Source organism: Nomascus leucogenys, chromosome 5, assembly GCF_006542625.1.
Source record: "Nomascus leucogenys isolate Asia chromosome 5, Asia_NLE_v1, whole genome shotgun sequence".
NCBI classification, from domain to species: domain Eukaryota; kingdom Metazoa; phylum Chordata; class Mammalia; order Primates; family Hylobatidae; genus Nomascus; species Nomascus leucogenys.
This window is the reverse complement of record NC_044385.1, coordinates 34,143,464-34,170,485: the sequence shown is the minus strand read 5'-3', so window position 1 is coordinate 34,170,485 and position 27,022 is coordinate 34,143,464. Positions and strand designations below refer to the sequence as shown.

The 27,022-nt window shown below is 39.8% G+C and overlaps 1 protein-coding gene across 6 annotated transcripts; it reads right to left on the bottom strand.

Moving 5' to 3' along the window:
* Window positions 1-460: 460 nt before the first annotated feature.
* Window positions 461-24,436, bottom strand: ANGEL2 (angel homolog 2). 6 transcript variants are annotated; one of them, XR_004030094.1, is made up of 10 exons: window positions 24,167-24,436; window positions 21,655-21,980; window positions 16,742-16,998; window positions 15,675-15,744; window positions 13,573-13,994; window positions 9,323-9,449; window positions 8,869-8,926; window positions 5,358-5,521; window positions 4,876-5,028; window positions 3,379-3,455 (listed from the first exon to the last, which is right to left on the bottom strand). XR_004030094.1 is itself a non-coding variant. In XM_003265118.2 (9 exons), exons 1-9 carry the CDS (start codon window positions 24,223-24,225, stop codon window positions 3,304-3,306), a joined length of 1,635 nt encoding a protein of 544 aa, XP_003265166.1. In that variant the 5' UTR covers window positions 24,226-24,436; the 3' UTR covers window positions 461-3,303. The 6 variants fall into 6 exon arrangements, 5 of the variants coding, with proteins under 5 accessions (XP_003265166.1, XP_003265167.1, XP_030668749.1 ...); XM_003265118.2 differs by lacking the exon at window positions 4,876-5,028 and having other exon boundaries at window positions 461-3,455; XM_003265119.3 differs by lacking the exons at window positions 4,876-5,028; window positions 21,655-21,980 and adding an exon at window positions 19,769-20,019 and having other exon boundaries at window positions 461-3,455.
* Window positions 24,437-27,022: the final 2,586 nt, after the last annotated feature.

Below are 27,022 nucleotides of genomic sequence, written 5' to 3'. Positions count from 1 at the left end.
CTAAAAATACAAAAAATTAGCTGGGCATGGTGGCGGGTGCCTGTAATCCCAGGTACTTGGGAGGCTGAAGCAGAAGAATCGCTTGAACGCGGGAGGCGGAGGTTGCAGTGAGCTGAGATCCCGCCAATGTACTCCAGCCTGGGCGACAGTTCGAGACTCAGTCTCAAAAAAAAAAAAAAAAAAAAAAAAAAAGTCAGATGGTGTGATTTTTTTTGGTCCTCTTTATTATATACTTATTCTAGTGAACCTATTTATCATTCTTTCACCCTTCTTTCACAATCTGCAGACTCTATATTAAAAACTACTCTATTACTTTATTTTGACACATCTCAATTCACTTATCTTTTAGCATCACCCCTAAGTAAAAATGGCTGAAAAGAGCAATGAAATAGTTTAGTAAAGGCAACAGGATAGCTTATACATCTCAGTATACCTATTACAAAACCTTCAGGCACAGAAGTACGAGTATAATAGTTTATTACATAACTTACAGGTACAAAGTGCAAATGACTTGACACCTCTCTTTCCCCAATCCCTTGAACTCTCTGGATCTCAAACTTTCTTTAGGAAAGCAAATGGTTAAAAGTAGACAGTAACTAAATTCCAAATAAAGACAAGATTTCAAACATGCATATTATCTTGATAGCAAAAGGTACAGTAAAACCAAAATTTCATTACTCCACAGTTTACCTTTCCATTTAAAACTTGGATAGTATAACACTTGAGACAGAGATTTGGTTTCAGGCATTAACCAGATTTAATTGTTTTTGGCAGGTAAGTACAGGCTCTGGCAGAGTTACCAACTATTCTGGTCAACAAAAGTAAAGACAAGTGGGTAATTATTTTTAGTGGAGCTTTAAAAACCTGTGAGAAGCTCACATTGACTTTTTGGCCTCCAGTCCACAAAATAATACTTCACTTGATAAGCTAAAGTAGGGAGCAATTTTATGGACTAACTCTATCAAAGTGAAGCACATGAAAAATGGGCCTAAAGTCACAATATATTAATCAGGATATAAAAAATTAAATTTTCACAGAGGTTTTCAGGGATGTTCGTTTGTTAACAATGACCTATATGTAATAATGCTATTTGTTAATAAATTCACATGACACAAAGCAGTAATTAACTAATGAATTTTCATTTTTCTTTCCCCAATATTAAAAAGGGATAATTATACTATCATTATAACTTGATAATGTCTGTATCTGCTAATTAGGGCATCTGCAAACTACTACTATAAAATGTGGGAAATCCTGGAACTATAATTAATACTGTAATTAAAATCCCCCCAAAGGCCAAGCATGGTGGCTTATGCCTGTAATCACAGCACTTTGGGAGCCTGAGGCGGGTGGATCACCCCTGAAGTCAGGAGTTCAAGACCAGCCTGGCCAACATGGTGAAACTCCATCTCTACTAAAAATACAAAAATTAGCTGGGAATGGTGGTGCACGCCTGTAATCCCAGCTACTTGGGAGGCTGAGGCAGGATAATTGCTTGAACCCAGGAGGCGGAGGTTGCAGTGAGCCGAGTTCGCGCCACTGCACTCCAGCCTGGGCGATAGCGGGAGACGCCATCTAAAAAATAAAAAAATAAAAACCCCCCAAAGTGAGAAATTAAATATTTAAACATATTCAATTACAATTTTCTAGACAAATCTTATAATCCACATACCTTCTTTGAGGTTTTCATCTGTTTTTTTAAAAATAATTACAGCAAATGCTTTAGCACAAAGACTTAGTCCAAGACTATTATTGTTTTCCAATTTAAGGTGGAGCATTCTATTAATAAAACTCACTGTAAAAACATTTATAATTCAGTGTAAAATTACTACTTAGTAAAAATGCATATAATTCCTTGTTCCTACTGTCTACAAAAAAGGAAACTTTCACTTTTTATGTTTTAAAATTGATTCAAACACTTGTATAGAAGATTTATTAAACCTGCTCATAACCACTTCATAGAAAGTGTCAGCACCATCTCATACTGGTGCATCACTGTAAAAGAAAACATTTTAGAAACAAAACCACTAAAACCAACGTTTAAATGACTATTTACAGAGTATTAGGTCTCCAAGTTAATATCTCCCCACTAGAGTTTTACAGGCTTCCTCATATTTCTGAGGCATAACAAAAATAATTTTATAGCTGCCACTTTGTTCCAAAGACAAATTTCCTAATAAAATAAATTTCTATAGAACTGGTTCAGTAAAATAAAATCTCTCTCTTAAACCAGAGATCTTAAAACTGAATTTTAAAAAAATGCTGCCAGGAGCAGTGGCTTCCGCCTGTAATCCCAGCACTTTGAGAGGCTGAGGTGGGCGGATCACCTGAGGTCGGGAGTTCGAGACCAGCCTAACCAACATGGAGAAACCCTGTCTCTACTAAAAATACAAAATTAGCTGGGAGTGGTGGCGCATGCCTGTAATCCCAGCTACTCAGGAGGCTGAGGCAGGAGAATCGCTTGGGCCCGGGAGGCAGAGGTTGCAGTGAGCAAAGATGGCGCCATTGCACTCCAGCCGGGGCAACAAGAGTGAAACTCCATCTCAAAAAAATAAAATAAAATAAAAATAAATAAACAAAAATGCTAGGGAAACAAAGGTATATCCCCAAGTCTCTGCTTCTATTAAGCCCACCTCTGTCTGTTCCAGGGTGAAAGAGTGAGCTTTATACGTTATGCTGACTTATATTTCCCAAACATTTCCCCAACACGATGCAGGCATATTACATGGCTCAGGACAGTAATAAGATGGATTAAGCATTCTGTACAACTTAAAAAGCATTATCAAACCCCTTCAAAAACAAACTAAACAATGGCTGGTTGGATACCTGTGGATGACCCAAGGATTTCTAAGATAAACTATTTAGAACTCAATAGAGGGGTCTCCTAATGAAATCAAGCCTTCTGGAAAGGAAACAACTTGTAGTTTGCAAGAACTCAAAGAAACTTTGGATCCACTACAGAGCTTGCCAAAATTATGAAATGAAATTTTTTACTAAGCAGACAAAGGAAGATGCATTATATTTAAAAATCACTGTCAATTTTACTAGGATTTAGAATATAAAACCTTTACATCTCTTTTACAATAAAGAGTATTTGAATCTCACTTGTCAGGAAAATATTTTTCATTATTAAAAAAATTGTTATAAAGTCGTTTCTTTTGATGTGGAGTTTCAAAGCATCTAACATAACCGCTTCAGAATCTCCACAGTGCAAAAATAAACAACATGCATACACTTCAGAACTTTACATTCTTTGAAAAACAATACAAATTGGAAAGAAAATTAGTATGTGATCAAAGAGAGTCAGAGCTCAAGTCTGAACTTTGCCAATAAAGGCAGATGATCTGAAGAGTTATTTTCGTTTGGAAGTCCATTAACAGTCCACAAGTCTTGTTCTGTAAGAAGTGACAGTCTAGCTAGAAGTTTCAAGCCACCAACCAAAGCAACTTCAGCTCCTACATTAAAGAAGCACATACATATTTAGTAAAACTGTCAACAGGTTATTGTAAATTAATCATACAAGTCTTTTCTCCAAACAAATACAGAACTTGAGGCCTCTCCAGAAGACTGAAAACTATGAAACAGTTTTTAGAATATTTAAGCTTTATTGAGTTATAACCTAATTATAATTATCAAACACACAGCAGTTTGAGATATTTTTTCTATTTCCAGCTCTGTAAACAATCTTTAGAAGAAAATATAAATGTAATACTTAAGAATGTTAAGAGTAATTTGTGGTTGACAACTACATAAGAAACTCATCCAGCAACCATTCTGTAGTTGCATAAAGCCAGAGACACCGGGCCACAGCTCTGTAGAAGTTTATAAGGTGAATGGAGAATAAATTAGTATAATTTAGTCCCAGAGACTCAGCACCCACAGAAGTAAAGATGACATCCTCTTTTTGAAATGCTGATCCATAACACTCTCCCGCCACCTAGTGAACTTCTGTCAGCATGACAACTACAAAAACCTTAGTATAAATTCAAAGCAGCAGGCATATTTTTTGTAGAGTAAATCTAGTGGCAGGAGTAAGTCATCTCCTGAGTGTTACTAATAAGGTTATTCCCAGAAGAAAGGAGGTGGGAACAAACAGAGGGGAAAAGGGTAAAGAAAAAGAAGCATCAAAAAAAAAGGAAGAGAAAAAAATGAAAAAAATCAGAAAAGAAAAAAACAGCTGCTCACATTCCAAAGTTTTCTTAATGATATTTTTGTACTTCCAGTAATCTTAAACTGCATTTTCTTCTCCACTTTAAATCCTTTGGCTAATGTTTAAAACCTGATTTTTGACCGGGTGCGGTGGCTCATGCCTGTAATCCCAGCACTTTGGGAGGCCGAGGCGGGTGGATCATGAGGTCAGGAGATCGAGACCATCCTGGCTAACACGGTGAAATCCCATCTCCACTAAAAATACAAAAAATTAGCCAGGCATGCTGGTGGGCACCTGTAGTCCCAGCTGCTCGGGAGGCTGAGGCAGGAGAATGGTGTGAACCCAGGAGGCGGAGCTTGCAGCGAGCTGAGATAGCGCCACTGCACTCCAACCTGGGTGATGAGCAAGACTCCGTCTCAAAAAAAACAAAAAAAATTATATAGTCTTTTCTGACCGAATGTGGTGGCTCATGCCTGTAATCCAAGCCACTTTGGGAGGCCGAGGTGGGCAGCTTGAGCCCAGGAGTTTGAGACCAGCCTGGGCAACATGGTGAAACCCTGTCTCTACAAAAAATACAAAAATTAGGTGGGCATGGTGGCTCGTGCCTGTAGTCTTGGCTACTCAGGAAGCTGAGATGGGAAGGGCACTTGAACCCGGGAGACAGAGGTTGCAGTGAGCCAAGAATCATGCCACTTTTATATATATATAAAAGTATATACATTTACTTTTCCTCCTCAGAAAAATCCAATATTCCAGAGTCAACATGACAGCATAAGCTGTGTTGCTGGCAGTGTAACTATGGTCCTCCAATGAAGGCAGCACGCCTCAGTAAAATTTAAGCACAAAACTATGATGACCATTAACAACATATTCAGTTCCTGTCAAAGGAAAAACAGTAAATTTATGGCAAGCAAAAAGAAAGGGCAATATGAAAGACCTATAACTCAGAGGCTGACTGGAACTGGAGGGTAGGACTGATAATGTAATTCTTGGGTAATAATTTGCTTGGATGTGTTTTATTACCTCCCTCATATGCAAGTAATCAACTGATTTATTCAAATATATTACCAATCTGTCTATTTCAAAATATTTTTACCTTCTAGATCTAGAACTTCAACTGGATGTTTAGAGAGCTTTCTTAACTTTAACCTTGAGGTTTTAGCTACTGTGCTCTCTAGCAGAATTTAACATTACATGCATTCCTTACCTGGGTGCTCAGCAACATCTTCCTTTTCTGCAGAGTAGAAAATATAATCCACAGTTATGGCACTTCGGGAATGACAGGTGGTCACTTCTGGAATTCCAGTGTCAGGAAAGTAATGTGAATAAACAGATGACAAGCTGAAATGGTGTTGTAAATTTGAAGATAATCTAAATAGAAAAGAAGAAGTGTTTAGAATCCAAGTTTTTTGTAACTTCAAGAATTCCTCCTATCTAAAGTTCTTTTTTCATTTAATTTCTAGACTAAGACCAGACATTAGGACAAGCCTTATTTAAATAGACCATATCATAATTTAGTATTAATTTACTTATGCAGTGATATCTAAAACCCATCAATAAAGCCATCATAAATGTGGTTTAAAAAAAAGCTCAATAATTAACATACTAATGTGTTTTTTCATTATTTATAACATGTATGAATGCCTCCACTTACTAAAGAACATGTATTCTAAAACAACTTAAAAGTTTTATTGTGTTTTTAAGAAAGAGAATCAAGGGGGTCTTCAGGAACACTATTTGGAAACCCCTAGACTTTTGATGACAGAGAGGCCATATTCTTCTCTAATTTTTCTTGCTATGACATATGAGACAATTTTGTACCGCATCTTAAAACAGCTTCTCTAATAGTTTATTATATTTGCCCCATGCACAAATATAATACATGTGATGTTATGAGTAAAAGGTTTAAAGATCACTTTCTAGTGATACTTTATGAATCTTAGGGATCTTTTATGCCTTGAAGGAAAATAAAATTTTAAAAAACTTATCCAACAAACATTTACCAAACATCTTCTAAGTTCTAGGCAATATGTCAGGTGCTGAGAATACGTAGATGAAGATGTTTCCCTTGCTTTTAAAGTGTTCATATGTCAGGAACAAAGGTAAATCGTTAAAAATGCCCTCTTAAGTTTTAGCAACTTTTTATGTCTAAGGATTTATAATATTAAACATAAATAGGGCCGGACGCGGTAGCTCACACCTGTAATCCCAGCACTTTGGGAAGCCAAGGCAGGAAGATTGCTTGAGCTCAGGAGCCCGAGACCAGCCTGGGCAACAGAGTGAGACCTCATCTCTACAAAAAAATCAAGAAAATTAGCTGCGCATGGTGGCACATGCCTGTGGTCTCAGCTACTTGGGAGCCTAAGGTAGGAGAATTGCTTGAGCCTGGGAGGTGGAGGCTGCAGTGAGCCAAGATCATGCCACTGCACTCTAGCCTGGATGACAGTGAGATCGACTCTCAAATAAAAATAAATAAATAAAAATAGGTCTTCTGCAAACTGTTATCTTACTATCAATTTTTCAGTTTACAGATATAAGCTATGCATATAAACACTCTGTATTTACATAAAGATACTAAAAAGTATCTTTTCTTTTTTTTTTTTTGAGACAGAGTCTTGCTCTGTCGCCCAGGCTGGAGTGCAGTGGCACGATCTCGGCTCATGCAACCTCTGCTTCCCGGGTTCACACCATTTTCCTGCCTCAGCCTCCCAAGTAGCTGGAACTACAGGCGCCCACCACCACACCTACCTAATTTTTTTTTGTATTTTTAGTAGAGACGCGGTTTCACTGTGTTAGCCAGGACGGTCTCCATTTCCTGACCTCATGATCTGCCCACCTCGGCCTTCCAAAGTGCTGGGATTACAGGTGTGAGCCACCACGCCTGGCCTGGCCTCTTTTTTTCTTTTAATTTTTAGACATCAAGGGCAAGTAAGGTATCTGTTTTATTTTTTAATATTATTATTATTATTATTATTTTGAGACGGAGTCTTGCTTTGTCGCCCAGGCTGGAATGCAGTGGCGCAATCTCGGCTCACTGCAACCTCCGCCTCCCCGGGTTCAAGCAATACTCTGCCTCAGCCTCCCTGGGATTACAGGTGCCTGCCACCACGCCTGGCTAATTTTTTGTATTTTTAGTAGAGATGGGGTTTCACCATCTTGGCCACACTGCTCTTGAACTCCTGACCTCGTGATCCACACACCTCAGCCTCCCAAAGTGCTGAGATTACAGGCATGAGCCACCACGCCTGGCCAGAATGTTTTGATTTTTTTTTTTTTTTTTTTTTAATAGAGGCAGGGTCTCACTGTGTTGCCCGGGCTGGTCTCAAACTCCTGTTCTCAAGCAATCCTCCCGCCCTGGCCTTCCAAAGTGATGAGATTACAGGCGTGAGCCAACACGCCCAGCCAATATCTTTTTTTATATCCTATATTGTTATAAAAAGATTTAAGAATCACTCAAAACGAAGTACTTATTAGATTAGCCTCCTTATTAATCTTATTCAAAGAAGTTTTTACTATATTGAAAGGTTTAATCGTTAATTTTTAAATATTCATTTAAAAAAATTTTTTAAAAATTGCTTCGTCCATTTTTGCCGGGCACGGTGGCTCACGCCTGTAATGCCAGCACTTTGGGAGGCCGAGGCGGGTGGATCACGAGGTCAGGAGATCGAGACCATCCTGGCTAACATGGTGAAACCCCGTCTCTACTAAAAATACAGAAAATTAGCTGGGCGCGATGGCGGGTGCCTGTAGTCCCAGCTACTCGGGAGGCTGAGGCAGGAGAATGGTGTGAACCCAGGAGGCGGAGCTTGCAGTGAGCCGAGATCACGCCACTGGACTCCGGCCTGGGCCAAAGAGGGAGACTCCGTCCCCACCCCCCAAAAAAATTGCTTCCATTCTTATTAGTTCTTATTTATGTAGTAATATTTTCTCAAAACAAGCTATACAAAATAAAGATTGAGAAGCAGATAAATGAGAATTGGTTCCTAAATTTAAATGTTAAAACAAAAAACTATAAAACAGCCACAATATAAAACAATCAAGATATTTCAAGAATCTCCCCGAGACAAGATTTAAGTCTCTGTCCTGTTTTATTAACATGTATCAATTTCTCAACCATAGCCCCAAATATTCCTATTTCTTTAATGAAGAATCCCAGCATCTTCACCCCTCTGACAATCTTCTCCTACAGTTCAAGAGATAAATTAAAATGATCATCTTTTCAACTGGCATATTCATTTTTGGATCAATTTTTTTATAGACGGTTTTGAGATTTAGTAAATCAAAGACAACTAAAGATCCTCTTGGGATCTGAAAGATATTCTTCTGTCATCTTGACCTTTGTTTATGTGAGTTTCAAAGAGTATTTGAGCTGGTCCAGGTCCACAGACAAGTTGTTTCCCTTCCTAACACTACCTAGGCACTTAACTATGTTTCAAACATTGTGCTTTGTATGCTTTGTCTCATCTAATCCTCACAACAACCCAAACTATAGACAAAGAAACTGAACCTCAGAGATGTTAAGTTTCTTGCTCAAAATCATTCTGCTAAAACACAGCAGAGTCAGGACTGGAACTCAGGCCTATCTGACTTAAGGGCCAGCACTCTTCACCAGCATGGAATATTATCACCTTCATTTTTTTATCCAAGTGATTTTTGAGAAATGAGTTTTTTATTCAACTAAAGTTAGCAAATGTCTCCTTTTGCTTTCCAGAACTCACTTTTCAGCTGTCACTAAGACCTCTGTTTGCTTCAGCTGTGTTTGTGTCAGATCACTGTCTGTAAAAAGAGGAAAATATATTAATGTTATTGTTCTAGTTTGCCTTAGTACCATCATCTTACTCTAGAAACAATATTTAAGACTTATCTAGGTTAGAAAGATGCCTAGTTACTTGTTTCATTCTGGAATCTATATATTTCAATGGCCTCCAGAATTAGGAAAAATAAAAAAATGCAAACAATTCCAAAGCAACATGCAAGTAAATCATGCACAGATAATTCTAGAAGTTCAACTTTAAAAAGGTAAATTTAGAGGTCTTAAGAAAAAGAATGAATAACTATTTTTATATATGAATATTCATCCCTGAGATTTTTTCTTTTTAAAAACTTAGTTTTATGTCTTCAAAGGGAACATGATTACCCAGCAGACTGCCAAAATGTATTACAAACACTTACCTGTCTTTTCTACTTTTGGTACCTGCTGTACCTCATACACACAGTTCTGTGAGATACCTAGGTTTGGGGGCCAAATTGGAATAGATAAAATTCTTTGTCCCCGTGAAGACTGTTCCTGGCCAGATACCTAAACAAAATTTCAACAGGTATCTTAAGTGAAAAGATTTTAAATAGTTTATGAATTGAAAAGTTTATGTATTAAATAAAAGGTAATCCAAAAGTGGTAAATTATTACCCTTTATTCATTATATTAAGTGATTCTTTGGACTTACAAAATCTTCTGTTCTTCAAATACAATTCAGAAAGCACTTATCATTTACATAAAAATGACAATCTTTTTCCCATACATGTTTTTCTTTAATTTGGACATACAAATGATCTATCGCTTTGGACTAACACTGCTCATCTTTTTACCACCTGCAATATAGTTCCTATTGTATCAAATACAGGCATGCTCAGAGACACTGTGGGTTTGGTTCCAGGCCGCCACAATAAAGTGAGTATCTCAATAAAGCAAGTCACATAATTTTTTCAGTTTCCCAGTGCATATAAGTTGTGTTTATACTATACTGTAGTTTACTAAGTGTGCAATAGCATTATGCCTAAGAAAATACACACCTTAATTTAAAAATACTTTATGGTTAAAATATCCTAACAATCATCTGAGCCTTCAGTGAGTCATCATCTTTTTACGGATGGAGGGTCTTGCCTAGATATTAATGGCTGCTGGCTGATCAGGGTGATGGTTGCTTAAGGTTGGGGTTGGCTGTGGCAATTTCTTAAAATAAGACAACAGTGAAATTTGCTGCAGCCATTGATGCTTCCTTTCATAAAAGATTTTTCTGTAGTATGTGATGCTGTATGACAGCACTTTGTCCCCAGAACTTTTTTTTTCAAAATTGGAAACCTTGCCAATGTTTTATCAACTAAATTTATGTAACATTTAAAATCCTTTGTTGTCATTTCAGCAATGTTCACAGCATCTTCACCAGGAATAGACTGCATCTCAAGAAAATACTCTGCTCATCTATAAGAAGCAACTCCTCATCTATTTAAGTTTTATCATGAGATTGAAATAATTCAGTTAATTCTTCAGGCTCTACTTCTAATTCTAGTTCTCTTGCTATTTCCACCACATCTACAGTAACTTCTTCCAGTGAAGTCTTGAACCCCTCAAAGTCATCCATGAGGGCTGGAATCAACTTCTACTAAACTCTTTTTAATGGTGATATTTTGACCTCCTCCCATGAATCACGAATGTTCTGAATAGCATTTAGGATGCTGAATCCTTTCCAGGTTTTCAATTTACTTTCCCCAGATCCATCAGAGAAATCACTTCTATGGCAGCTATAGCCTATGAAATGTATTTCTTAAATAAGGAGACCTGTAGGTACAAAATTACTCCTTGATTCCATAGGCTGCAGAATGGATGCCGTGTTAGCAGGCATGAAACAACATTCATTTCCTTGTACATCTTCATCAGAATTCTTGGGTGACCAGGTGCCTTGTGAACGAACAGTAATCTTTGGAAAGGAATCTGTTTTTCTGAGTAGTGGTCTCAGCAGTGTGCTTAAAATATTCTATGCCATAAACAGATGCACTGTCATCCCCAAGCTTTGTTTTTCCACTGATAGAGCACAGGCAGAGTGGATTTAGCATAATTTTTAAGTGCCCTAGGATTTTCAGAATGGTCAACGAATGCTGACTTTAACTTAAATTAACAAGCTATATTAGCTCCTAACAAAATAGTCAGCCTGTCCTTTGAAACCAGGCACTGACTTCTTCTTTCTAGCTATGAAGTCCTAGATGGCATCTTCTTGCAATATAAAGTGGTTTCATCCACATTAAAAATCTATTGTTGGTCAGGTGCAGTGGCTCACACCTGTAATCCCAACACTTTGAGGGGCTGAGGCAGGAGGATTGCTTGAGCCCAGGAGTTCGAGACCAGCCTGGGCAACATGGTGAAACCCCATCTCTACCAAAAAATATTTGAAAATTAGCCCAGCATGGAGTCATGCACCTGTAATCCCAGCTACTTGGGAGGCTGAAGCAGAATCGCTTGAACCCAGGAGGAGGCTGCAGTGAACCGAGATCGTGTCACTGCACTCCAGCCTGGGCAACAGCGAGAGACCCTGTCACAAAAAAAAAAAAAAAAAAATCTATTATTTAGTGTAGCCACCTTCATCAGTGATCTTAGCTAGATCTTCTGGATAACCTACTGCGCTTCTACATCAGCAGCACTTGTTGCTTTACCTGCACTTTTACGTTATGGAGATGGCTTCATTCCTTAAACCTCACAAATTAACCTCTGTTAACTTCCAACTTCTCTTCTGCAGCTTCCTCATCTCTCTCAGCCTTCATAAAATTGAAGAGACTTAATGCCTTGCTCTGGATTAGGCTTTGACTCAAGGGAATCCTGTGGCTGGTTTGATCTTCTATCCAGACCACTCAAACTTTCTCCATATCAGCAATAAGGCTGTTTTGCTTTCTTATTATGCCTTCATACACTGGAGTGGCACTTCTAACTTCCTTCAAGAACTTTTACTTTGCATTCACAACTTAGCTGTTTGGTGCAAGAGGCCTAGCTTTTGGCCTCTCTCAGCTTTCAAAATGCCTTCCTTGCTAAGCTTAATCATTTCTAGCTTTCGATTCAAAGTGAGACATGTGAGTCTTCCTTTTACTTGAACACTTAGAGAGCGCTGCAGGGCTATTACTTGGCCTAGTTTCAATATGGTTGTGCTTCAGGGAATATAGAGGCCCAAGTAAGGGGAGAGAGATGATTAGTGGAGCAGTCAGAACACATTTATCAATTAAGTTCATCGTTTTATATGGGTACAGTTCATAACACCCCAAAACCATTACAATAGTAATATCGAAGATCACTAATCTTGGATCAACATAACAGATGTAATAATAATGAAAATGTTTGAGTAATGCAAGAGTTACCAAAACGTGACAGATACAGGAATTGAGCACAATGCTGTTGGAAAAATGGCACTGATAGAGCTGCTTAAGGTAGAGTTGCTACAAAACTTCAACTTTGTAAAATGCAGTATGTTTGAAGCTCGATAAAGCAAAGCACAATAAAATGAGGTACACCTGTACTAAGAGCGATTAACTCTTCTAAAATTTTAAACTATTGGCTGGGCACGGTGGCTCACTCCTGTAATCCCAGCACTTTGGGAGGCCAAGGTGAATCTCCAGATCACCTGAGGTTGGGAGTTAGAGACCATCCTGGCTAACACTGTGAAACCCCGTCTCTACTAAAAATACAAAAAATTAGCCGGGCGTGGTGGTGCATGCCTGTAGTCCCAGCTACTTGGGAGGCTGAGGCAGGAGAATTGCTTGAACCTGGGAGACGGAGGTTACAGTGAGCCGAGATCGCACCATTGCACTCCAGCCTGGCGAAAGAGTGAGACTCTGTCCATCTCAAAAAAATAAATAAATAAATAATTTTCAACTATTACTCAAAACTCCAGTGTTGGAGAGCTTATTTTGGTAAATATACTGAAGATCAAATGATCTAAAGTAAGGAGAGGAAAGCACAATAAAAATAATTACATGAGATAAATTGTGCTAAGCTAAAGAAAATATTTATTATTATACAAGGGAAACTTACATAATAAATGTTAAATTACTGTTTTGCCCACAACCAGCATTCAAAATTCTATCCTGCCACCTTGTGTTACTTATTTGTGAAGTATCCACGTCTGTCAATACTTTTTTTTTTTGCTGCCTGTTAATTCCTCCAAGCAGTATGTTGCCACAGATAGATGAAAATCAACCAAGTGAAAATAATTACTTACTAGAAGAAGCTGGGCACAGTGGCTCACACCTGTACTCCCAGCACTTTGGGAGGCTGAAGCGGGTGGATCACGAGGTAAGGAGTTCGAGACCAGCCTGGTCAACAAGCTGAAACCCCGTCTTTACTAAAAATACAAAAATCAGCCAGGCGTGGTGGCACACACCTGTAACCCCAGCTACTCAGGAGGCTGAGGCAGGAGAATCACTTGAACCCGGGAGGTGGAGCTTGCAGTGAGCTGAGATCATGACACTGCACTCCAGCCTGGGCAACAGAGACTCCATCTCAAAAAAAAAAAAAAAAAAGAAGTCATGGAAAATCATAGTTTGATAAAGTGAGGGTACTGGATCATCCAAGGTTTTCAAACAGCCATGTACTGACTATCTTCACATTATCATGAGCAGAGCAACTATGTCCACTTCCTAATAACAATGAAGAAAGCACTTACCTTTCCTATGGGAAGTCCTTCATAATTCAATTTTCCTTCCTTTATGAAACTATATAGTGGAGAACCAGGAACAGAATTAAAGTCACCACACATAACAATAGGGCAGAAGCTGCCATCTTTCTGGTGGGCAACACTGGAAATCTCTGCCAGTAGCATTGCCAATTGCGTCAGCTTAATATCACCTCGCCTTGGATTATACAATAGATGCGTATTTGCTACGCAGATTGCAGGAGAGGCAGCATATGGAATTTTGGGCTGCAAGAGTAAAACTAATCCAACATTGTCTCTGTCCAACAGAGAAATATCAGGGCGGAAGAATTCCACTGGGTTCACTGACAAGAGTGAAAATTTGGAATGTTTGAAGCAAATAGCACAGCCATCAGGTTTCCTTCCTGTCCGCATCTTATATTCACAGTGATAACCTACAAGAAACAAATGAATTTAAAACAAATGACTGCTTTTATATATTTGTCAAAAGACAGCTCACCTGATACTTCTGAACAATGTTTACCAAACTGTATTCTGCAAAACATTAGTAACGTAGGATGTCAATAAACATTGGAATAAAAAACGTTTGACACTGGGTCTAACAGGCCTCTTTATGCACAGACTTCAGCCCTTGATATGCTAATGTGTTATTATCAGTCTCCCATTGCCATCCTAGTAAAACTCAGTCAAACAGTAAAGCCTTATAATAATCTATTCTCTCACTCTCTCCACCCTATATTCCTGATCTTTTTGCCTATAACTCCTTCCCCCTCACTTCATTCCAATCTCACTGGCCTCCTCACTTGCCTTAACACACTCTAACCTCAGGGCCTTTCCCTTGCTATTTCTGCTGCCTAGAATGTTTTAGGCACGGCTTATTCCTTCACCTCCTTCAAATATTTGTTCAAATGTCACCTTGTCTGATCATTTTGTTTAAAACTGAAACCTCTCCCATTCCACTTTCCTGCTTTTCTCCAGAAAACTATCATTACTTAATATGCTATTTACTTATTTATTTGGTTAGCCTTTCTCCACTAGAAGGTACACTCCACACGAGGGAGAAATTTTTTAAATCTTTTTTGCCCAGTGCTATATCCTCATTCCCTAGAACAGTGCATGGTATATAGTAGGCACTCAAAAAAAAATTGCTAATGAAGGCTGGGCATGGTAGCTCAGGCCTATAATCCCAGCACTTTGGGAGGCCAAGGTGGGTGGATCACGAGGTCAGGAGATCAAGGCCATCCTGGCTAACACAGTGAAACCCCGTCTCTACTAAAAAAATACAAAAAATTAGCTGGGCATGGTGGTGGACGCCTGTAATCCCAGCTACTCGGGAGCCTGAGGCAGGAGAAAGGCGTGAACCTGGGAGGCAGAGCTTGCAGTGAGCCGAGATTCTGCCACTACACTCCAGCCTGGGCAATAGAGGGAGACTCTGTCTCAAAAAAAAAAAAAATTGCTGAATGAATGAATGCAAAGTAGGCACACTTCTCAAGTATATGGGACCACAGATAACTTGTTTCTAGAAGTGTTTATTTATCAAACAGGTTTTTGGCATCTATCCATTAGGTAGACACTGGTAGGCACTGGTATTATAATGATGAACGAGACAAAATGGTACCTGATCTCCTGGAGCTCAGAATCTTATAGGTCTAGAGGTGGACAGAACAACTCCTAGGAAAGGGAGCTACTAAGATATTCTTACACATCTTTCTGTTTGAATTAAAATTATACACCAACACAAGTTTCCAGTGAGTACCTCAATCTTTTCCTGACTCTTTGAAATTAAGTTTTCAAAACTAAGATTTTTAGCCAAAATATGCCACACATCTTTGTTAGCAAGTTATATTTTAATGACACATGAATTTTCAAAAGTAAATTTGGCTAAAAGTTACATTGCCTTGTCTCTATAAAAAAAAATTAAATAATTAGCTGGGCATGGTGGCACACATCTCTAGTCCCAGCTACTCAGGAAGCCGAGATGAGAGGATTACTTAAGCCCAGTAGGTTGAGGCTGTAGTGAGCCATGATTGTGCCACTGCACTCCAACTTGGGCGACAGAGTGAGACCCTGTCTCAAAAAAGAAAAAAAAACAAAACAAAAGAGTTGCATTGTACCCAGTGATTCCAAACTTGGCCTGATCTCTGCTCCATAATGATCTTCTTGAACTTCTTGTAAACAAAGTACCTTGGAAGAAAAAAAGAGCTTGAATTAGAACACAGAGATGCAATCATGAATTTCCTGGTGCTTTTATCTTAAAATATCTAAAAGCAGGCTTCTAAAATTCCACACCTGATAAGAATTGAAATAAAAGACTTACCCGTTTTTCTTATTATAGATCTACCAAATTAATGTTTCCAAATTTTGATCAATCTCAAAACTCTGGCCCTCAACCACATGGAGTTCCCTTAGTACTCCAAATTATTATTTCCAAAAGGAAATATTCTTAGCTCACATGTCAGGATATTTTTCCGGGTTTTACATATTCATTGGTACTACCTTTCAGGTCTTAAGAGGCTGATTTCTTTGAATGCTATCAGGTAGGTGACATTTTTGCATGAATTACTGAAATTTCAAATCAAAGTTAATATTTACTGAATACTTAATATGTTGCCAGTTTCTGTCACAAAACTGACCCATACTTAAAAACTTTTTGGACCCTCTTTGAAAAGTTAGATGATTATTCATACCAGCAACACTAACAAATGCCTCTCTGAAAGTTTTACCTTATTAAGACTTATTCCATCATTATTCTTAAACATATTCCTTTCTTACCCCACAAACAAAATGGATAAAACCATTTAGTTCATAAATGCACAAATGAAACATTTAACCCAACTTTTTCTTTCTTTCTTTTGAGGCAGAGTTTTGCTCGTTGCCCAGGCTGGAGTGCAATGGCGCAATCTCAGCTCACTGCAACATCGACCTCCCGGGTTCAAGTGATTCTCCTGCCTCAGCCTCCTGAGTAGCTGGGATTACAGGCACGCGCCATCACGCCCGGCTAATTTTGTATTTTTTAGTAGAGACGGGGTTTCTCCATGTTGGTCAGGCTGGTCTCGAACTACCGACCTCAGGTGATCCACCTGCCTCAGCCTCCCAAAGTGCTGGGATTACAAGCATGAGCCACTGTGCCCATCCCCAACTTTTTCTTATGTGAAGAATTTCAATAATATTTTGCACTTACGTCTGCATCAAAATGTTTAATTTCTTTCAGAATATTGGGAAACCTAAAACTCCAGTGTAATACTGGCCGCCGGCAATGTCTATAAAGGTGAGAGTTATCTTCCAGTAAATCTTGTGAAAGTATATTATAGGACATCACTGAAAAGTCAAACTTGTTCTCACTGTCTTCACATTTGGGATCAACATTTTTGTCTCCTAGGATCTTCGTTTTTTCTTTATCATGGCTACATATATATTCCCAATTCCGCTTTATCACGCCTGTTAAAATATATTGCACAAATATAAGGAATTAATCAAAAGCAGACCATACAGTTTCACACATATATGTATTTTTCAGCCTCTTAAAAATTCCCATAAGCAATGAATAGAATGTTTTTCCCTAGGAAGTGACAATATAGCACTGCATAATTAGAACTGTTATCAAATTGGTTACAAATGTGGTAACACAATATACTGACTGACCAACAGGTTTAAAACAGGTTTAAAAGAATCTTGCAAGTCATTCTGGAAGCTGAGAGTATGTGCTAACAAAACTAAGACTATACAGAGGTTGTGGTTTCTCACTTCTCTACAGTTAAGAAGTGGCTCTGCCACAGATGTGATTGGCAGTTTTGTAACTGTAACAACATATTTGTATGTCAAAGTTGGCTTTTCAATAAGATGATTTTATATTGTATTTTATTCCCTATTAGTGGGATAAGATCATCAAATGATTAACTAAGTTCCAGAAGCAACCCTTAGTTCAGAATTCTAGTTTATACATGAAAGAAGAGTATATAATGGCAATATATGGAAGAAGTTTTAGTGTTTAAAACAGTAAAGTGGAACATGCAAACAAAATAACAAAAGAAATCTTTTAAATGTACAACAAAGAAAAAGTTAAATATCACATAGCTACAGAATGCTAGTAAATGATGGCTAACCAACAAACCTAGCATGCAACAACCAGGAGTGTGTCATAGTTCATATTCTGCAAACACATCATGCATTCTGCAAAAGTGATGAAAAGAGAATAAAAAAAATGAGACTTTGCAATCATAGGCAGTCCCTGACTTAGAAATAACCGTGTGTGTGATGTGTGTGTGTGTGTGTGTGTGTGTGTGTGTGTGTATTCACCTTTGATCTTGTCTCCTACATCCTATCATTAAAGAGCATGCTCTTACTGCCATGGAAACCATGAAGAGAAACACAGAATTTTTAGAGAATTTATGAGCTCAAAAGAAAGAGAAAACAAAAAATGGGAAGAACATGGGAAAACAGATTTGGAAATGGACTTCTAAGTATGATTAAATTATATAAAAAATTTCAGCCCCTAGAATATCTCCCTCTATCCTGCAAAGGTTTTCACTTCACTGGAATACAATGCCTGGAATTCCACCAATCAAAAATTAAATTGAAGTTAAAATATCCTATACACTTATACAGAGGGTGAAATAAAAGACTAAAAGGAAATACACCAGTATTTTCAAGAGTAGTTATCTCTGACTGTTAGGACTGTGAAATATTTTTGCAAATCTTCTGCACAATACATTTACAATCAAAATATCAATATGCTATTTAAAAATGCCAATGAAGTAATCATTTTAAAGTATGATTAGGCCAGGCACGGTGCCTCATGCCTGTAATCCCAGCACTTTGGGAGGCTGAGGCGGGTGGATCACCTGAGGTCAGGAGTTCGAGACCAGCCTGGCCAACATGGCGAAACCGTCTCTACTAAAAATACAAAAATTAGTCGGGCGTGGTGGCATGCGCCTGTAATCCCAGCTACTCAGGAGGCTGAAGCCGGAGAATCGCTGTAACCCGGGAAGCGGAGGTTGCAGTGAACCGAGATCGCGCCATTGCACTCCAGCCTGGGCAACAAGAGTGAGACTCCATCTCAAGAAAAAAAAAAAAAGATGGAAAGAAACAAAACCAAACTAAACAAGTCTTCAACTATGAAGAATTTTGCCTAGAGCCTATCCTATGCCCAGGAAAGGAAACTATCCTCTTCCCTATCATTCACTGAAGATAGGAATCCTACCCCCAATGGCTCAGAACTAAGGCTAATTATACTGGCTCTGCAGAGCCATTCAGATTTATAACAAAATTTCTATAGGGAAAACAGAACTGATTGCCCAGGCATGGTGGCTCACACCTGTAATCCCAGCACTTTGGGAGGCCAAGGCGGGTGGAACACAAGGTCAGGAGATCAAGACCATCCTGGCTAACACCATGAAACCCTGTCTCTACTAAAAAATACAAAAATTTAGCCAGGCGTGGTGGCGGGCACCTGCAGTCCCAGCTACTCAGGAGGCTGAGACAGGAGAATGGCGTGAACCCGGGAGGCGGAGCTTGCAATAAGCCGAGATTGCACCACTGCACTCCAGCCTGGGCAACAGAGTGAGACTTCATCTCAAAAAAAAAAAAAAGGAACTGATCATGTGTAGAACACAATTCATTCATAAACTGGAGACTGTCTATGATGGTTTTAGCCAAATCAAAGTCTTCTTATGCATACAAGATGGAAAGGGTTCTAGTCATGCAAACAATATATAAGCTATCATCATAGATGGAGCACTACCCTGGTTTCACTGCCATATTAAAATATGAAAATTAAGGTCTAAAAACCTTATTCATATTTCCTTATAAAACATGTACATGTAATGGCATATAAATGCATTAAGATTTTTATTGTCCTGGTCATTAAAGTTTGTAACCAACTCTTTTTGCAATTCCATTTTTTAAACAACCAGGACCATTAGTTTATCTGGTTAATACAGTGGCTTTCAAACTTCTACAGCTTGTAGAACCCTTCTGCGTTACTTTTCATGTCATGGAACACCAATCCCTGGCATGCTGGGACTGGGGCTGGGATGATGGAGTGAACACATATTTTATACTGACCACATTTGCTTTTAATAAACTTACAGAAATGTGTTCAAATGTGAGGGTTCCATGGAAGACAATTTGAAAACCACTGATAAGAGTGGATAGTCTCTGGCCTTCATATGCTTCACAACATAAATTCACACTACAAAAGCTTATATACCTTCCATATCAGGAGGAACAAGGTGATCACAGCAGAGAAGACAGATGAATCAAAGAAAGTAAGCAATAGGCCTGATCAGGATTTTAGGGTGCCTAATTACAAAGTCATAATTGTATCACACAAATCCTTCAAACACCACTTTAAAGTGATAGGCAAGTTAGCAATGCTGTTTTCTTGATTGAAAAGTATTAGTGAAATATCGGAAGTCACAAATATGGCTTAACGAAGAGCATTTTCCTTATTCACAACACCTAGGAAGAATGGACATATAGAAAGTCAGGTTGTCATCAAGCTTTATCAGTAGGTAAATGTAATTCCCCATCCATTAAGGGAAAACAACACCATAATTTTCTGAGTACCTACTATGAAGCCAACAGTGTGTTAGGCACTTTGACATACAGTATCTCATTTCATTCAACAGACTTTCAAGTAGGCATTATTTTACACAAAAAAAATCAAGGAGCAAAGAGGTTAAGTAAGCTGTCCAAGTTTATTTAATTAGTGGTGGGGCAGAAAAGAAAGCAGGGAGTGGTTCCTCAATCAATGCTTATGTAGCTATGCTACAGCTCCATCTGAAAGCATCCCAGATTTCTAAGAGGTTAAACAAAAGAGGAGTGTGCTGACCTGATGAACAAATTTTTATGAGTGAAAAGCAATCTGGTATCATCTTACTGCCCTATATTTATAGATCTTAGGATTGTTCTTAGGAACCTAATTTGAATGCCTCTAAATACACCTTTCATTGATTCAAATATTTCTTGTTTATCTCCCTATGCTGTGGTTAAGTACTATATACAAACGGATTTTCACTTTTGGATAGTTAAGAATTTCTACAAATGTTTGTTTGTTTCTGACTAGGTTCTTTGTAACTGCGCAGCAATAAGTTACATATTTATTTGAATATTAGCTTAGCAAAGCTGATTGGGACCCAGCTGAAGCCTGTAGACTACTTTCTGATAACAAAACCAGAGGGAACCTGAAGAGCACTAATTCTAGCTTTGACTTCCAGATGAGACTCACCTTGAATGCCTTCCTTTGACAAACTTACATGTCAGCTCCCTAAACATTAACACCCACACATCCTTCTCTCAAATATCTTCAGAGGAATTATCTTCACTGAAAATTATGGTTCAATAAGAAAGACAATTCCAAATTCTACCTAGACACCTCACTTATACTTTCAGGAGATGGGGTTGTGGTGGGGGCAAGACTGGCAGCACAGAAGGAGTCTAGTGAATTGTTCAAAGTAGAAAGAATATGAAAAAATAGAAGTAAATTAACACATTTTAAAAAACTGTTTCTCAAAGTGGAATAAGATGTGGTTCCCTTTCTAAAAGATAATACTTCTGGCAAACTTTCAAGATTTTATCTATGGACCCCAATTTGAGATATACAGATGTAATAAACGAAAATCTTATCCTATAAGACCATGTCTTTCATTTATGATTGCTTCTATTTATGAGTCCTTTTGTCTTACATAAAAATGTTAGCTTAAAAATGAAAACACTAAAATTTTTTTAGATCTGTAGACTTCTAAGCATATAGCCATCAATTTCTAAGAAGTCTAAGGGCCTTTGTTTCAAAAACATTGGATTTAAAAATTATCCTTAAATAAAACCTACTTTTGTAATCTATTTCTCCTTTCTTTGCCAATCTTATTCTCTCTGTAGACTCATTTCTATTTTTATAGTCAGAAATACACAATTAGTTGAAGATAAAGACTTCATTTAAGGAAGAATTCATTTTTTTCTAACATAAAACTACTGGCTAAAAATCAACATCAAACACCTCTAAAACCTTAGGAGGTTTAAAGGATTAGATATGAAAGTTTCAATTTAGTCTATCACTTGTATCTATTTCTACACCAAGATAAATGTCACCTTTACCTTGGTGTTTTCTTCGTTTTGATGAAGGCTCATCTCCCTCAGCGTTCATGACGTAACTAGAGAGATGAATCAAAGATGTCTGGCTCAGGTTGTCAGGTCTCCAGTTACAGTACTGGAACTGAGTTCTAGACTCAAACAAACAGGGTGGTCTCCAATTTAGTGAAAAATGCCTACTACTGAAGTATGGGTAAGGAGCTCGAGAGTAATGTCCAGGCCACCTCATACAACTAGAAATATGTCTGTTCCAGCAACACCTTTGCAGATTCTCCCACGGTGTAGTCCAGTCTCTGCCCAGACTCCTCGAGTGATGGGGAAACATGGGGTATCTAAAAGAAATAAATACACTCCTTGAGGCACCACTTTTTGTTCAACTACAGTTTACAAAATCTAAGCCTGTTTCCTCAAGGGAAGACAATGTCTAACATTTAAAATCTGGCTTCTAAATCTGTGAAGGATGAAGGGGAAAGCACCCATGATTTACCTATTAGCATCAGTATCTCAATACTCTCGTCCTAAAAAACCATGAATGGTATTCTGAATACTTAACACAGAATGTCTCCCAGGCTCCCAAAATACCACATACCCCTCAAAACGTACATAGTTCAACTGAGAGATGAATCAACTATCAAAATGATATTCAGAGTAGCTTTCAAGCACCTACGAAACTCAATGAGAAAATAAAACATACAACAAATATTATACTGAAATCGAATAAGGAACTCATATGACACTACAATTAAAGTAAATCTCTCCTCCCACTTGGAGTAATAACAAGTTTCTGAACAGTTTTTTATACCAAGGGCAGATTTTTCCAAACACTTGTATAGCTAGGAAAACAAATGCCTATCCACAACTTCATAAATTCACAAAACTACTTCTCTTACTAATCAACGGGTGGATAATTTATTTCTCCATTCTTTTTTAAGCATGATTCTCCTTGGGGGAAATGAAAGAGGATGGTGATTACGTACTAAGAATGCACCAACACTCCAAACCAATAGCTTCAATTTAACCCATCATCCAAAACATCTCCAAAGTGGCGCTAACATTTTTAATAGATATGTTGCTCTCAGGCTCTCAAGAAACACTTCAGCTTAATAAAGCACCATGTTCCTCTCACTATACTACTTTGGCAAAATGTTAAAATTCAGAGAAGGACTTTTATCCTTTCCTCCAAAATTCTTAACAGCTAAATTTCTACTACAGCATCAACAATGTGCTCTCCCATCCCTAAGGGAATTTTAAGGTGCATTTACTGTTATTTAACTTTATATGCTGTTATTTTCGTTTTAACAGCATTTAAATTTTTATTATATATTTTTACAGTTTAAGTATTCGCTAGTTGTTCTTTAAAATCAACTTAATTGTAAATCTTTAAAGGCATAACATGGGCATTCTACACTGCTTTGTGATAACTCTGAAAGCCATAGGAATTTGGGCACTTGGTCCATGCATTTTCTATCCTAATAAAACACTGTATTGAAATATAATACTTATACTACAAAAGCTATTCTCTATATTTGCAGTTATTTATTCAGACTTTTTTTTCTCTTCAGATGTTAAGCTCCTTCAGGGCCAGAACCGTCTTATTCATTTTAATTCCGTTATCTTCACAAGTGCCTAGCACAGTGCCTGGCAAACAGCTGGTACTCAGGAAACATTGTTGAACTCAATTACCATCAAGTCCCAGGCCTATGGGAGTTACAACCAAATCCCCATCACTTATGTAATAATACATGCTGTGTTTCCCAAGCGTGGTGGGTGGTACACGAGTCGGTTTCATAGGGTACACAGTTAAATTACTTGATTGTAATATCTAAATACTTATGTTAGTTTATTAGGAAAAAACATAATCTCACATCAAATCCAAGACTCTGCAGACACTGCTTAGGGTGAAGCTAATGTGGGCAGCACCTACTTAAGTGCTTTTTTTAAAAAACTGAGTCAATTTAAAGAAAAATATCCAGTAAATAATACACGTGAAACAAGAACTTGGCCGTAACAGTAAGGGATGACATACAAGTGACTAAAGTTTGAAAGACACTAACACATCAACAAAAATCAAGCCCCTCCTGGGCGTGTGCCACACACGCGCCTCCAAGGGATCAGGCCTGCCGAGACCTACTGCGGAGAGGCGGCCTCCCCGCCGACGCTCGGTTCCCAGGACGGTGCTGCGGAGTGCGTGGAGCAGGCCAGCGCTGGTCTGGAGGCTGGGTTGGGGGAAGCAGGCCAGGGATCCAAAGCCACTGGCACAAGCCTGGCCGGCGGCCCATGAACTCCGCGCCAAGACCACAGACCTCGTTGGCCCAGCGTCCCGCCGGCTGCGCGGCGGGTTTACCTATCCCACTTGGTCTCTGGAGGCCCGTCCCGGATGCACCATCGCCCAGACCCTCTTCCTCTTCCTTCCTCCCCTAGCCCGCCCCGCCCCGCCCCGGGTTAGTCCCGGACGCCCGCCCGCGCCTTCAGGCCGCCCGCCCCTCTCTCCTCCCTCCAAGTACCCAGCCCTACTGACCGGCCTCTTCCCACCACACAGTGGCCGTAGCCCTTCCTCACACAGCGCCAGGCTTCCATCTTCTCCCTCCGCGTGCGTCCAGTTCCCAGGCCCCGGGTTCCACCTCAATCTCTATAACCGATGCGACGGCCTAAAGTACCTAGGGAAGGAACCCCATCACTCTTAAGTACCGACTCCAGTCCCGGCTGCAAGGCATGCTGGGAGGTGCAGTCTCGCCGCCCGCCGGCCTACACTCCATCTTGCGCAGTGAGAGTCCCTGAATGCCTTAACCCGGAATTCTGCTCAAGGAGCATGCGCAGAGCGTGGGAAGCGCGAGCAACCATTTCTGAAGAGGGCAAAACACCCGACCTTCGTCTTAAAGAAACAGAAATAAACTTTCTTTCTTTTTTCTTTTCTTTCTTTCTTTCTTTTTTTTTTTTTTTCTTGAGGTGGAGTTTTCGCTCTTGTCGCCCAGGCTGTAGTGCAATGGCACGATCTCGACTTACTGCAACCTCCGCCTCCCGGGTTCAAGCGATTCTCCTGCCTCAGCCTCCCAAGCAGCTGGGATTACAGGCATGAGCCACCACACCCGACTAATTTTTGAATTTTTAGTAGAGACAGGGTTGCACCATGTTGGCCAGGCTGGTCTCGAACTCCTGACCTCAAGTGATCCGCCCGCCTCGGCCTCCCAAAGTGCTGGGATTACAGGAGTGAGCTATCAAGCCCGGCAGAAATAAACAGAGCAGTGAAATTTTTTAGTTGCCCAAAGTGCAGATTCCCAGCTGAGGCTGAAAAACGCATCCTCTGGGTGCCCATGGAACTGAGGTACCAGAGAATTTTGCAATTAATTTTGCGGAAGCACAGCGTAGCTCTCACTTTAAAATGTACGTGTGGGCCGGACGCAGTGGCTCACGCCTGTAATCCCAGCACTTTGGGAGGCCGAGGCGGGCGGATCACGAGGTCAGGAGATCGAGACCATCCTGGCTAACGTGGTGAAACCCCGTCTCTACTAAAAATACAAAAAATTAGCCGGGCGCGGTGGCGGGCGCCTGTAGTCCCAGCTACTCGGGAGGCTGAGGCAGGAGAATGGCGTGAACCCAGGAGGCAGAGCTTGCAGTGAGCCGAGATAGTGCCACTGCAGTCTGGCCTGGGCTAAAGAGCGAGACTCCGTCTCAAAAAAAAAAAAAAAAAAAAAAATGTACGTGTGGGCCGGGCGCGGTGGCTCACGCCTGTAATCCCAGCACTCTGGGAGGCCAAGGCGGGCGGATCACGAGGTCAGAAGATTGAGACCATCCTGGCTAACACGGTGAAACCCCGTCTCTAGTAAACATACAAAAAATTAGCCGGCGTGGTGGCGGGCGCCTGTGGTCCCAGCTACTCGGGAGCCTGAGGCAGGAGAATGGCGTGAACCCGGGAGGCGGAGCTTGCAGTGAGCCGAGATTGCGCCACTGCACTCCAGCCTGGGCGACAGAGCCAGACTCCGTCTCAAAAAAAAAAAAAAAAGGTACGTGTATGTCTTGTGTGTCCACCTTTATTAAATGTAGTATAGGACTGCAGATTGTTGGAAGACATTATTTAAGTGGAGACCCTGCAAGAAACAGAAGAGAGAAACCGAGAAAGAATAAAGTATAGAGAGTAGAGGGGAAAAGGATACTAGAAGGCAGGAGCACTGCTTTTATAGGCTGTTTGAAACAGTGGTAATTTCTTGGGAAGGCTTTTCTTATCCCTGGTGTTTAAAAGGAAATAAAGTGTATTTGAAAAAAACGCTTTCCCTCAGTATGTAATTGATTCTTGTTATTTGCAGTAGTTAGGTTCTGTAAAGTTGCTGGAAACACTGAATTAGTAAATACTGAATCATTCATTACTCCTAAGGGAAATACAGGATTAGGATCCCGTAAGCCTCTGGTCGCATTTTCATCAACTTATCAATACATGGTTTTGTTGTATGTGTGTTTCCGCTTAAAGACATCCTATTTAATATATATTGTTGATTCATTAACATTGAACTCAGTCAACAGCACCGTAATTCATACCTCAACAAAGCTTATCTAACACTGCTGTTTTCTCTGCAAGGCTCATGACAGCCTTCTTGTGCTTAGGAGCACTATACAGCACAACGCTTGGGGACCATTTTAAACAGCAACATCAACAAAAAGTACAAAAACGTGAAAAACATATCACTAAATGGAATGTGAAAAGGACACTTGGTCCTGATGGCTCACGCCTGTAATCCCAGCAATTTGGGAGGCCAAGGCGGCTGGATCGCTTCAGCCAGGGAGTTCAAGACCACACTGGACAACATGGCTAAATCCCGTCCCTACAAAAAATACAAAAATTAGCCGGGCATGGTGGCTCTCGTCTGTAGTCCCAGCTACTCCAGAATTTGAGGTGAGAGGATTACTTTAGCCCGAGAGGGCGAGGCTGCAGTGAACCAAGATAGTGTCGCTGTATTCCAGCCCGGGCAACAGTGGACACTATGGTATAGCATGAGAGCTGAAACAAAAAGGCAGAGGATGCCTTGTTCAGCCTCAGCTGGGAATGTGCACTTTGGGCAATTAAAAATTTTCCCTGCTCTGCCGGGCGCGGTGGCTCACACCTGTAATCCCAGCACTTTGGGAGGCAGAAGTGGGTGGATCACGAGGTCAGGAGATCGAGACCATCCTGGCTAACACGGTGAAACCCCTCTCTACTAAAAATACAAAAAATTAGCCGGGCGTGGTAGCCGGCGCCTGTAGTCCCAGCTACTTGGGAGGCTGAGGCAGGACAATGGCGTGAACCCAGGAGGCGGAGCTTGCAGTGAGCCGAGATCACGCCACTGCACTCCAGCCTGGGTAACAGGGCGAAACTCCGTCTCAAAAAAAAAAATTTCCCTGCTCT